The sequence below is a fragment of the Pseudorca crassidens genome, chromosome 2 (assembly GCF_039906515.1).
Source record: "Pseudorca crassidens isolate mPseCra1 chromosome 2, mPseCra1.hap1, whole genome shotgun sequence".
NCBI lineage: Eukaryota > Metazoa > Chordata > Mammalia > Artiodactyla > Delphinidae > Pseudorca > Pseudorca crassidens.
The window spans coordinates 50,750,249-50,763,826 of record NC_090297.1 but is presented as its reverse complement, the minus strand read 5'-3'; the positions used below and the strand labels follow the sequence as shown (position 1 = coordinate 50,763,826).

Here is a 13,578-nt window from a genome sequence, read left to right as displayed (position 1 = left end):
CCTCTCTGACCTCACAAGAATCCTGTCACTTGACTTGTAGTACAGGAAGGCAGCGTCACCGAATGGCTGTCAACCAGTTTTGTAGCCCTCTTAGGTGGAATTCCCAACTCTGCTAATTACTGTTATGTGATATTGGATAAGTTACTTAGCTACATTATGCCTGTTCCCTCAACTGTAAGACAAGAATGATAATAGTAATTAAGAGTATCTTTCTCATGATTTTATTAGAAATACTGAAATAATAATATAGGTAAAGCACTTGGTCTCGCTATTATTATTGTTGTTGTTATTATTGACAAGGATGCTACAGTTGCCTAGTGGAAAATCCAGAGAAAGAGTTTTACTTATTTTCCACCCCCAAGGATTTGAAGAGGTTTTGAGAATTATGTCTTCAGTTTGGAAGACTGCCCCTGGATCAAATGCAATGCCTGAGATGATGGTGACAATCACTGGAAGTAAACACTTTCGATACCTTGTGGAGAAGCCAAAGATGTAAGTTTACTATTTGAAAAATACCTGTTTTGCTTGGATGATAATGAAGTTTTTTCTTTAATCCAGAAATTTACATTTTAAAAACACTGTCCATGGAAAATTAAGTCATTAAGATGAAACAGTAAAAGTAAAATAGTGTTGATAACTTCTATGCACAGTGTTTTCCTAAAGTTTTCATCTTTGTAATTCCCCATACTCCTTAATTACTTGGGCTGATTTTCCAAATAGATGGGAAATATAAGCATTGAGACATTTATAAATATTAATGGAGCATTGCTGCTTCTTCTCATCAGGTTTGTAATCTACCACATTTAGTCATTTTGGGGGGGTGGGGAGGGAGAGGGGAAGGTTGTTAATCAAATTGTTATGAATTAAAGGACTGGGATTGGTAATGAGTCATCAATTGTAAGAGTTTCACTTACTTTTCTTCATAATCCATACTCCTCCAATAGGGGCTTCTTAGAACATAACTAAGAGGGCTTTCTTCCTCTAAACTCATCACAGTCACACTTGAAGGGGGACATTCATATATCGCTAAAATTCTCTAGATGTTTGGCACAGAAAAGTATGACCAGTTCTTCCTTCCAGAGTTTTGGTGGTTTGCATAAGAAAAAGAAGATACTAACCCTGCCTTTCATCTAGTAGATATTCCATAAATAGCAGCCCGTTAATAATTGCCTTTCCCTCCTAAAATGATTTCCTTAGTTCTTTCCTCTATTTCAGAAACCCACAGACCAAAAAAATAGAGAAACATAAAGATCTAACCTCATTGAACATAGGTTCAGAAAGCAGTGGACACCAAACCTGGCTATCATCAGAATCACCCAGAGAGTCCTTAAAAGTAAAGATGTGGGGTTCAACCCAAGACCTATTAAATCAGAATCCCTGAAGATGAGGCCATGAGGACTACTGTTATGGAGTATAGGCTTTAGAAGGGCAAATTTACCTCCCCACCAATCAGTACGGTTGCCCCAAGAGATTCCAAAGTGAGTACTGTAATCAATTAGTAATGTCTGTCATGGCACAGGAAGTGAGCTTTGCAGCACGTGAGTCATACATTTGAGATCCCTACAGACCTGAGAGATGTGAGTTTGAATCCTGGCTCTGTGCCTTCCTAGACTTTTGACATTGAGAAAGTGAGTTAACATCTCTGGCCTCAGATTCTATCAAGTGGGAATAAAATCCATCTATCTAGTAGGGTTGTTGTGAGGATCAAATGCGAAAAAGTATGCAAAACATCTTTCCAGTGCCTAGAAGTATATTCAACGTGCTTAATAAATGGTTCTGCTACTATTATTGAGGCAAATCTTTCCATGGATACAAGACATTAAGTAAAAAATCAAATCTCTTTCTATGAAACACTTGGCATCCCTTTTATATTCTATGCCAGGTTATCTCTGTTTTGTAGATGAAGAAACTAAGATACTGTGATAAGTGATTATTTCAAGATCTGCTGATCTTGACAAATCCCAGTCGTTGTCCAGAAAAGTAAATAAGATCAGTTGGAATGCCTTGCTCAATTCTCCTTCTACCTGGAAGACATTGCTAGTCTACTAATTTCCATTCCTCTTTGAGGTTGTTTGTTTAACCCCTTCATCCCCAACCCCTTCCTTTTTCCAGGGGTATCAGAGTCTAATACGTTCCTAATGGGGGTGGGAGGTGGGGGAAGCATCCTTGTCCTTTTAAAGTAGAGAAAAATTCCATCTGTCTTATAAGAAGGTACCTGTATTTATTTCTCTTTATTCTTTAAACTTTAGATTCAGGAATTAAGAGTACATTACGTCAACTACATTAATTGGAAATAAAAGACAGTTCTGTTTCTTCTATGACACAGACAATAAAACAATTGTTATTTTTTTAATATTAAAATAAGTTTTCTCTTTCTGTTTCTATGGACTTGATGTTACTGTTGCTGGAATGACATAGGACAGTTAACAAGCTTTCCTAAAATATTTTTGTATGGTTCAAAAATAAATAACTCTCAAGAGGCTTCTTGTTGCTGAGTTAAAGACAGACCCACTGCTACCATGCCTTTGCATGTTCCAAAGTCTGACTCTAAAAAACATTTTAATCATACTACATCTACACCTTTCAGCCAGGGCTTCAAGAAGGTGTTTTCTTTGGGGTAAATCAGTTGAGCCCATAAATTAAAAATGTACATAAGAAACATAAGTAAAAGCCAAAAGAAGAAGAAGTTTCTATAAGGAAAATCTGGATTAAAAAAATTACAAATTAATAATGGATGGAAAAATAGAACTATTCTTGTGTAACCACATTTAGTTCAGATTTCTTATAGGATGTGTGGAAAAGATGGATAGTATATCAGAGAAGTGATCTTCAAGGTACAAATCAGTCTATTAGTTTGCTAGGGCTGCTGAATGAAAATGTCATAAACTGGGTAGCTTAGACCAACAGAAATGTATTGTCTCACAGTTCTGGAGACTAGTCAGCCAAAACCAAGGTGTCAGCAGAGCCCTGCTCCTTCTGAGGTGCCCAGGAAGGATCCTTCTGTTCCAGGTCTCTCTCCTTGCCTCTCCCTATATATGTGTCTGTGTACAGATTTCCTCTTTTCATAAGGGCACCAGTCAGTTGGCTTATAACTCTACTACTCTAGCATGGCTTCATCTTAACTAATTTCATCTGCAGTCACCCTATTTCCAAATAAGGTCACATTCTGAGATACTGGGGGTTAGGACTTCAACATATGAGTTGGCAGGGAGGCACATAACCCATAACAACCAGTCTCCCATTTTACAGATGAGGTGAGACAACTGAGGCCTCAGTGAACTTAAATTCAGGCCACTTATTAAGAATTAAGACTGGAATAGCACTCCCTCCGTCTTTTTTTAGTTAAGCCTGGACACTTACTAACAGGAGATGAACGGAAAATACTCAATGCCTACTTAGAATACATATTTTTCACAAAAAAGATCAAGGTACAGGCTTAAAGAGTAAAGCAGGTGTCCCTCAGTTTGTGCCATCATCATTTTCCTCATATATCCCTACACCAGCCTTCAAACCCTGCTCCCTGTCTCTAATCTCATTCTCTCATTCACTCTCTGAATCCTTGTTCCTCAAAGGGTAGTCTATGGACCATCATCATCGACCTCACCCGGGAGTCTGTTAGAAATGCAGACTCTCAGGCCCCTCTCCAGACATACTGAGTCAGAATCTGCACTGTTGTCAATTCCCAGGTGAGGCCTATGCAACATTCATGTTTGAGAAGCCCAATTCTCAAGTATAGCTATAGCACCGTCTTTGTAAAATGCAAATCTAATGAATTGCCGCCATCACCGGCCTCAGATTTGCCTGCTTCCCTCCCTCTGTGGGCTCCCATAGCATTCGTAGGGATTATTGCACTCTGACAATTTCCTGTGCATTTCTGTGTTCCCCCCATTTACCTGTAAATTCTACGTGCACATCTGTACCCTCAGCACTGAGTGCAAAGTCTTGTACATATTGAAAGCCTAATGAATGAATTAGAGTACAATAGATGCCAAGAAAAGGAAAGATCTAGAAAGACAATTCTTAGTGCTTTAAACACAAGTCTAAAGGCCCATGTTGCTAAAATAACACGAAGATATTACTATGGAACCCTGATGAGTCATCTGATAGCTGATCCAGAAGAACATATATGCCAGTTGACTTGAGACAAATATCTCATTTTCTAAAAGGAGATAAAAGTTGGTAATGAAATCACAGAACTTGAGGCTTGTGGACAATCCCTGGCAAAATTACAGGCCAAAGAATTAAATATATTAGATGTGAGAACAAAACACAAAGGTGATGGTCACTAAGGGTTGGTGCATGTTGACTAAAAAACAGAGCATGCTAAACTGACCACATTCTCTTTATTGATGAGGTTACTGCAGTGCAGATGAAGGGAATTAACCACAGTATTGGTTAATTTCAGTGAGTCATTAGGCACATTTTTCTCACAAAGCCTTGAAATAAGGCAGAAAATTCTGGACTGAATAGTATTAAGATAGGCGACATACCAACCTGGTAGTGACTGAACAATGGATGTAAACACAATGTGTCGGAGGTGGAGAGGTTGAGAGGATTTATGTGTGACCCTGTTCTTAGTCAACATTTTTTGAAATCCCCAACTGAAGGAAGATAGACAAATCACTTTAGTAAACGGTAAGTAGTAGAATGCTGGGAAGACTTGGCAGGAAAATGAGCGAAAACCAGCAAGATAAAATCAAGAGAAATATATGTAAAGTATGTCTTTAGATAAGGGTACATGTAAGTGATTATATAGAATAAATATTTGGGTTTTACTTGCTGTGAAGTAATAGAATACATACTGGTCTCTGAGAATTCCCTGGCAGTCCACTGGTTAGGATTCCGTGCCTTCACTGCCTAGGGCCCGGGTTCGATTCCTGGTTGGGGAACTAAGATCCCGAAAGCTGTGCGGTGCAGCCAAAAAATAAAAAATGAAAAAAAATTTTCAATTTAAAAAAAGAATACATACTGGTCTCTGCTCCCACCCAGCTCCTGGCATGGAGCTCCTAAAACTCTCACAATTTCCTAAGAGATAAGAGTACTAGGAGTATCATTTGTTCTACTATTTAATCTTTGACCCTGGCTCCTGACACAAAGCTCCTAAAGCCCTAAGAATTTCCTGAGTGATAAGGTGTCTTTTGTTCTAATGAGGATACTCTTGGTGGGATCCTGGGTGGCTCCAGGATGGAGGTTGGTCACGAGAAAGACCAAGCCATGATTAAAAGCTTGGAACTTTCAGCGCCTGACACCACCCTATCCTCCTAGAGGGAAGCGAAGCTGGAGACTGAGTGAATGATTGATCATAACTACATGATGAAGGCTCCTAAAAATCCCAAAGGTATGGGGTTCAGAGAGCATCTAGGCTGCTGAACACATCTATGTGCTGGGAGGGTGTTATGTCTGTAGAATGCATGGAAGTTCCATGCCCTTCCTCAAATACTTTGCCCTCTGCATCTCTTCCATCTGGCTGTCCCTGAGTTGTATCCTTTTACAGTAAACCAGTCATCTAGCAAGTAAATGGTTTTCCTGAGCTCTGTGAGGCACTCTAGCAAATTCATCAAACCTGAGGAGGGAATTGTGGGAATCCTAATTTATAGCCACCCTGTCAGAAATATAGGTACCAACCTGGACTTGTGACTGACACCTGAAGGGGGCAGGGCAGTCTTGTGTGACTGAGCCCTTAACCTGTGGCATCAGTGCTAACTCCAGGTAGATAGTGTCAGAACGGAATTGAAATGTAGGACCCTCAGCTGATGTCAAAGAACTGCTTGGAGTTCTTTGATGACCAGTAGTGTGTGGTAGTAGTAGAGAGTAGAGTGGAGAATAAAATGGAGGGTTTTCCCCTGTACACTTGGGTTTAAGCTCAGCATGAGCCAAAGGTGTCCAGATAGAGGAATGGGGGGTGGGGCAGGAGGCAGGCATCATACTCAGAACTAGACCTGTCACCTGGGAGTACTATGCTTCATCCTGGATGCCACATTTTAGGAGGGATCCTGGCACACTAAAGGTGCAAGCACTAAAGGGGTGGCATTATGGAAGCTCCAGGGTGTGACAAGTGGCCTAGGGGAACATTTATAGAATCTGGAAATTGAGTTGTTAAATAAAAGAGGAATTGGGTCCCTTTCAAGAAACTCCTGTGAGTAGAGATGCTTCTGGTGAATAAAGTTGGACTCTATAGTTCCTTCCCATGCCAAGAATCAATGACCCAAAGCATTTTATTCCATAGTTATATTGCTGTTGGTATAGAATTGCTAAGCACAGGGGAAGCTGACTCCAAGATGTTATGGGAAAGAATAGCAAATATTTGTAATAATGTACATTGATGTTTAGAGCCAATAAATATAAAATTCTTTATTTTTCCACATGACTCTCATGGAGCCCATATTCTGTCACTTTTTAATCCCTCAAAGCCCTTCACATTAATACAATATTTTTGAGTTTCTTGAACTCTTTTAAAGTGTTAATGTTAACAGTTTTAGAAATTAATGCATGTATGGAATTGACATCTTTTCAGTTAACAAACATTAATTGAGTACTTGCTGAGTGTCAAGCCTTAGGGACACAGCAGGTTACCTAAAATCCTAGTGATGGGAGACACAACGAACAGGTAAACAATGACCATTCGAGTGAGGATAGTGCAATGAGGAAAAATAGAGGAGGGTCATAAGGGTATATGGAATCACAAGGGACGTTTCCAGAAGGCGTCTCTAAGCAAATGGCATTTAACTGAGACTGTGTAGAGATGAGTCAGATGAGACTTATCCATGGTTAACTAGCAGTGAGCTGGCTAAGACTAGACCAACTCTATCCCAGTGGGTGTGGCTCACCAGATTCCAACTTTCCATAAAACTAGTAGTTTCTTCTTCCCTCTCCTGCCCCAGAAGAAGAGGCTGCAACTTCCCACAGACCCCAAGTTCTCCAGATACTGAACATTTGGCTTTCCCCAACAACTGCTACAAATAGCACCTAAGTTGAGCATCTGGAGTCTAAGCAGATTTTTTTGGTACTAGGTTGCCTTATGCCTGCTTCATACAAAGTGCCAAAGTGTCACTTCCCAGGAGCACAGCACCCAGAGATCAGGGCAGCTGCATAGCTGCTGATTTTCCACCCATGAGAGTCAGTCTGTACCAAGCGACACCACAGGTGTTCATCACCATCCCCGTGCCTCCACAGTTCTACACAGAGAGTAAACTATGGAGCAAGGAAGCTAGAGTTGGTGGAGCTAGTGAACAAGGGGAGGGGCGTAGGAAGTGAGATCAGGGAGGCCCTCGGGGCTCAGATCATGGGCCACGTGGCCCCTGGTAGGAACTCTGGATTTGTTCTATGTAGAATGGGAAGACATTGGAAAATTGAGAGCAGTGGAGGACACAATCGAATTTATGCTTTCTAAAGGATGGTTCTGGCTGCTGAGTGGAGTATAAACTGGAAGAGGCATGAGTAAAATGAGAGAGACCATTTAGGGAGTCATTATGGTAATCCAGGCAGGAGATGGTAGCAATAATCAATTATAGTCCCTACATAAAGCCTGGATAAACTTTGTGATTTAAAAATTCAAATACCTACTTATTCTTTTTTTTTTAAAGAAATAACTAATTGTAATACTTTATCTTTGTTTATTGTATTTCTTGCTATATAATCTACATATTACCTTACTATCCATGAACTCAATCTGTCCCTAAAACAGAACGATATCAGAGCACAAACAATTGTCTATGTTTTCACAAGTTCAAAGAAATGAAGTAATATGCTAAAAATCATACTCCTCCTATGCCCTTTCCACTGTTTTTTTCCTTTTTTATTAACCTCCTACAATAGGTTTTAAGTTATTATTATTATTCTAAACACTGTGAGAAGTAAAAAGGAGCATGAGATACTGTTTGGGACATAAGCCTCCAGCCCAAGACATAGGCATAGAGCTTTAAATTAGAGTATAGGGCTTTATGTGAGTAAATGTCAAATCAATGGTATAAAAAACAGGTGGCCATTGATCTTAAATCTTGAGACTGTGAGGTAAAAGTTGTTACTTTACCATTTGAAATCCTACACTTCCAAAAATATAATAAATAGTAAAAGGCAAAAACAAAACACTATTTACAACATATATGACAGGAAAAAATTAATCCTCTTAATGTATAAAGAGCCCTTACAAATCAATAGGAAAAAGATGATCAGCCCAGTTTCAAAAACTGGCAAAAGATCTAGACAGGCAATTCACAAAAGAAGAAATAAAAATGAACACTAGGTATATATGTATGGTTGGGGAAGTGGGGTGGGGAATTAACCTGAGTGGTAATGAAAGAAGTTTAAACAACAGTGAGATATTATTTTCTAACAATCAAATTGGAAATGTTTTTATAATGGAAATACCAAGGTTGACAAGGGTTTAAGAAAAAGAGTACTCATATGCTATTGTTTTTTAGATATACTTATAAAAAGCCTTAAAAGTGTATGTACTTTGGCATCAAATCACCACCTGTGAATCAATTCTGTGGAAATAATTATGGGTAGATGTAATGGTTTGGTTTCAAAAATGTACACAAGCATATACAAGTCTGGGTCCAGTAGGAAACAGATTACATAACTCAAATTAGGATGATTCTAGGAGGATTTGTTTACAAGAGTAAAAGAATTGCAAGATATAATACAGGAATCATGGGCTAGCAGCTGCAAGGTCTGCAGAGATTGGAAAAGGGGAATGTTATTGAGATGGAAGCATTCTGTAACTCAGGCCACCTGGAGAAAATAGTGACCTTTGGGCAGAAGACACAAGTAGCTTGAGACACTCTTGCAGGGAGAACCAGTCTCCTGCCAGGGCCAGAATCAGAAGACATGGGAGCTGACCAGCTGATCAGTCCACAAAGCTCAGCTTCTCAGGGTGGATGAGGACACAAGGAAGTTGGAGAAAAGGAGAATGTCCAGCAGAGAAGCAATATTTAAACTAGTAAAAATTTGAGAACAGTAAATGTTCCCAAATAATAGAGGACTAGTTAAATAAACTCTTGTATATCTATACAATGAAATACTATCTAGACACTTTAAATGTTCTTGTGGATACATAAACATTGATGTGTAAGGTATCCACATTATATTGTCAACTGGAAAAATTTTAAAAGATCACAAAACTGTATAATCCTAGTTTGGTTTAAGAGCAAAACAAAACATAAGTTCTTATATACATACAGGGAAACTTTCTATAAAGAGATAATACCTTGCCACATATAGTTTAACCACTTATAATTTTGAGAAAGCACAGATTTATTTTTATGCAGTACACTTTTTTTAGGACTTTATTTTTTACAGCGGTTTTAAGTTCACAGCAAAATTGAAAGGAAGGTATAGAGACATCCCATATACCTCCTGCCTCCACACATGCGTAGTTTTCCCCATTATCAACATCCCTCACCAGAGTGGTACACTGGTTATAATTGATGAACCTACACTGACACATAATAATCACTGAAAGTCCATGGTTTACTTTAAAGTTCACTCTTGGTGTTGTACATTCTATGGGTTTGGATAAATGTATAATGGCATGCATTCACCATTATAGTATCAGACAGAGTAGTATTGCCCTAAAAATCCTGTGCTCTGCCTATTCATTCCTCCCCTCCTTTCCTATAGTACACTTTTCAAATCCATGGTCTCTTTACATACCACTGATTTAGTTCAATCTAATTAAACAAAACCCCTATAGCAATCATTATTGCTCCTTGTTCCCATAGACCCTGCGGATGTATCCAGAACATGTTACAGAGAGAGAAGAACTGTAGGAGCCGTTCGAGGATCTCAGAGCATGGATGGAAAACCTGGCTCAGAGCTGTGCCTTAAAGCACGGAGATAATTGATGAAGAGGCCAGGCAGTTGCACAATTATCTTGCTTAGAAACAGGGGAGAATGCAAGTGCAAAGAACATTCAATTTCAAGCCTATAGTTGAAATTGTTGGCTCAAAGATTTAAAAACAGCACAGTCTGCACAGCTCCTGGGTATAATTCACCTGAGGACACTTTGATACAACAATGTTTGGGGTTTTGGGGTTTTTTTTTTTCTGTAAAATTAAGGAATGTGATTCCAAAGAATTGTGCTTTATCAGAGCAGATTTTAAATATGAATTAATCTGCTTTTTTTTAAAGTGGATGATTTCTATAACTTGTATTTACTATTATTAGTAAATAACAAGGTGGTGGGAGAGATTACATGAACTCTGTCTTTTTATCTGTTTAAATAGATTTTCCTCAGTTCCTATGAACTGTGAAATGTTGATCCTTCAAACTTTAGTTTTACCTATCAACAAAGAAAGTTTGGGGATCCAAAGGAAAGAGCACCCCTTCTGTACCTGGGTGATGAGAAAGGTGTTGATAAAGGAGATAGCACTTTAACTTAGGACTAAAATAAAATTACCATTTGTCATGGGCTGACTGGGAACCCAGGCTCGGTGCTAAATATTTTATACACCTTATCTTGATAAGTATTATTTTTCTAATCTCACAGATGAGAAACTGAAAATTAGAGATGTGAAATAACTTATCAAAATCACACAAGTTATGTTTGGGGTTAGGACTCAAAACCAGGTGTCTTGGACATATAGCTCACGTCCTTAGCCACTGCCTGAAATTATTTGTACATTTTGCACAACTATGGAAAAGACCTTCCTTTTTCATTGTCTATGCCATTGTTTCTCAAACTTCAGTGTACACAGGAATCATCTGAGGTGTTTGATAAGAATATAAATTTTCTTGTCCTGCTTTCAGAAATTCTGATTTAATAAGTTCAGAGTGACCCAAGTTTCTATCTTATTATCCAGCACCCTACACAATTCTTACCCGCCTCAGGTGGTCTGAAGTTCAATCACTGTCTTTTTCTCCAAGAACAAGCCCTTCATTCTATCTGGAATATTCTCCCACCTCTTACTTTCTTTTTCACCTGCTATCTTATAAATCAATTCCTTCATGGAGTCATTTCCACTCCTCTTAAGCAGATTTGGTTTGACAACCCTCTGTGATTCTATATCTTTTTTTTACATACTCTATTTTTTTCAATTATCACATTATATTATAATTTTCTGTTTAAATGTCTGCTTTTCCCGCTTAACTGTGAGATCTTTGAAGACAACACAGCCTGAAGACAGTGAGTGGATTGGATGCTCACTGCAACCCTGACTAAGAAGGTAATAATGCATAGCTAAAAAACAAGTAAAACAGAAGAAAACATCCATGGTGTAAATATGCCTAATGCTGTAGAATTGGACTTACATGTAAAAAGGTTTCAGAAGAGTAGGTATGTTGGCATATCATCTTCTGTGAGTTAATTTATCTGAAGAATACGAAAACACTAATTGGAAAAGATATGTGCATCCCAATGTTCATAGCATTATTTACAGTAACCAAGATATGGAAGCAACCTAAGTGTTCATCAACAGATGAATGGATAAAGAACATTATATATGCAATGGAATATTACTTAGCCATAAAAAAGAATGAAATTTTGCCATTTATGACAACACGGATGGACCTGGATGCTTAGTGAAATAAGTCAGACAGAGAAAAACAAATACTGTATGTTTTCACTTATATGTGGAAGCTAAAGAATAAAACAAATGAATATAACAAGACAGAAAGGGACTCGCAGTTACAGAGAACAGACCGGTGGTTGCCAGAGGGGAGAGGGGTTGGGGGAGGAGCAAATGGGTGAAGGGGACAAAGAGGTACAAACAACTAGGTATAAAACATGTATAAAATGTACAGCACAGGGAATATAGCCAACATTTTATAATAACTTTATATGGAGTAAAATCTATAATGATAGTGAATTACTGTGCTGTAACCAGAAACTAATATAACATTGTGAGTCAACTATACCTCAATTAAAAAAGAAAAGAAAAGGGGGAGGGGAGGAGTAAATCATACCAAAGAACAATTGGTGATTGAACTGGTTACTAATTTTGCAGCCAAAATGGCCCCAATTTGAGAAACTGTTCTCATTCTGTAAAGTAGTATAGTGCAAAATGCCATGAAAAATACACTTTGGTTATTTTCATTGTTGTCAGAATGTGGCTCAATGCTATGAAGAGAGATGTGGGATACTTTGGAAATAACTTTGGGAATGTTATGAATCCCTTGTCCCTGGGAAGGTACAAATCAAAGCTGAAGGATGGCCACTTGGGTGTTCTGAGAGGGACTTTATAAGCCTAGGTTGGAAGATGGACTAGGTACTTCTATATACATTATTTTTTATTAACATTTTAAAAGAGAATCAAAATCGTCTTGTTTAACAGTAGCCATTTTGTTTATTATGGGTATGAAGTTGAGGAGAAATGTGGAGGAAGGAGTACACGCTTTGGATCCGTACAGACCTGGGTCTGAGCCCTAGATCTCTACTTATTATCAGTTTATCAATGAGCAATTTACTTAATCTCCCTTATGATTTTTTTTCTCATCTGTACAATGATGATCATAATACCTACTTTTCAGGATTATTAGAATAACATGAAATAATTTATGTGAACTTATACACAGTGGCTGACACAGAAATAAGCATGTAGGACATGTTAGCTAGCATAATTACAATGACAAAGAAATAATTTGGGCATGGGTTTGGGAATTAATGTACTTTAAAAATCTTTCTGAAGACTAAACATCAATGATAATAGTATATGGATGGCTCCAGGGAGTAAACAAAAAAAAAAAAAAAAAAAGAAGAGGAAAAAACCCTCACATTTCATCACAACAACATTTGCTACATTAGCACAGGCTTTACGTTTCAGCTTCCCCATGGAGTTTGGTGAGGTTTTCAGCTGCAGTCCCCTCCCCAGTCCCACTTTATTTTTTATTTTGTTGTTGTCTTTTTAAAAGAGAAAAGTCTGGTTGTGCCGATTATCTGTTATTACTTCCAAACAAGAACATGCTTTCATTTACTGAAATTAGATCCCCATTCACTGTGTTGGCACACTCTGGACTGTCTTCTCCAGAGGGTTTGAGGCCTGTTAGATGGTACGCAGTTGGAAATTGGCAGCACTGAACCTCTGCCAAGGCTGGCAGACCTTTAAGATGGCATCTGGTGACCTTTCTGCTGAGCCCCCTGGGTCCTCCATTTGCGAGTTGATGTTCTCATGAGGGGTGTAATCCAAATCAAAAGTGAGATCTGGTGAGATGGAGTTGCATGGGAGGTGGGGCCAGTGTGGGATCTGTATATTGCTTTGGGCAGAGGATGCTACGAGACACCCTTGCAATGTTTCTTTCTAATCCTGAGACTCTGAGCTCTACAAAAGGGTGGCACTAAAGGGCTGATTTGCAGGAAGAGCCTAGTGTGAGAAAGGGAACAATTGGACAGTTTTCTCCTCATTTATTTATCATCCAGCATTACTGTCATCCTTCCTAATTGCCATAGTTCCCAGATGACACTAAACCCTTCACAGCATCCCTGAGAGCAGCAGCTGAGGTTAGCAGTACATATGAGGAAGCTAGCTGTGTCTTGCTTCCTAGACAGTATTGATGACATTTTTTTCCTTCCTTTGAAATGGCAAATTTCTATTTTCAATACTGCAGGTAGAGAGCACACAAGCCTAGAGGAAAGAACTGTGG

The 13,578-nt window shown here is 38.6% G+C and overlaps 1 protein-coding gene across 1 annotated transcript in view; it reads left to right on the top strand.

Moving 5' to 3' along the window:
• The first annotated feature begins 385 nt into the window (after positions 1-385).
• C2H1orf87 (chromosome 2 C1orf87 homolog) overlaps positions 386-13,578 on the top strand; it is a 76,844-nt gene continuing 63,651 nt past the window's right edge. The window contains 1 exon segment of the mRNA XM_067709704.1: positions 386-492. Within this exon segment, the coding sequence (XP_067565805.1) occupies positions 386-492 (107 nt within the window).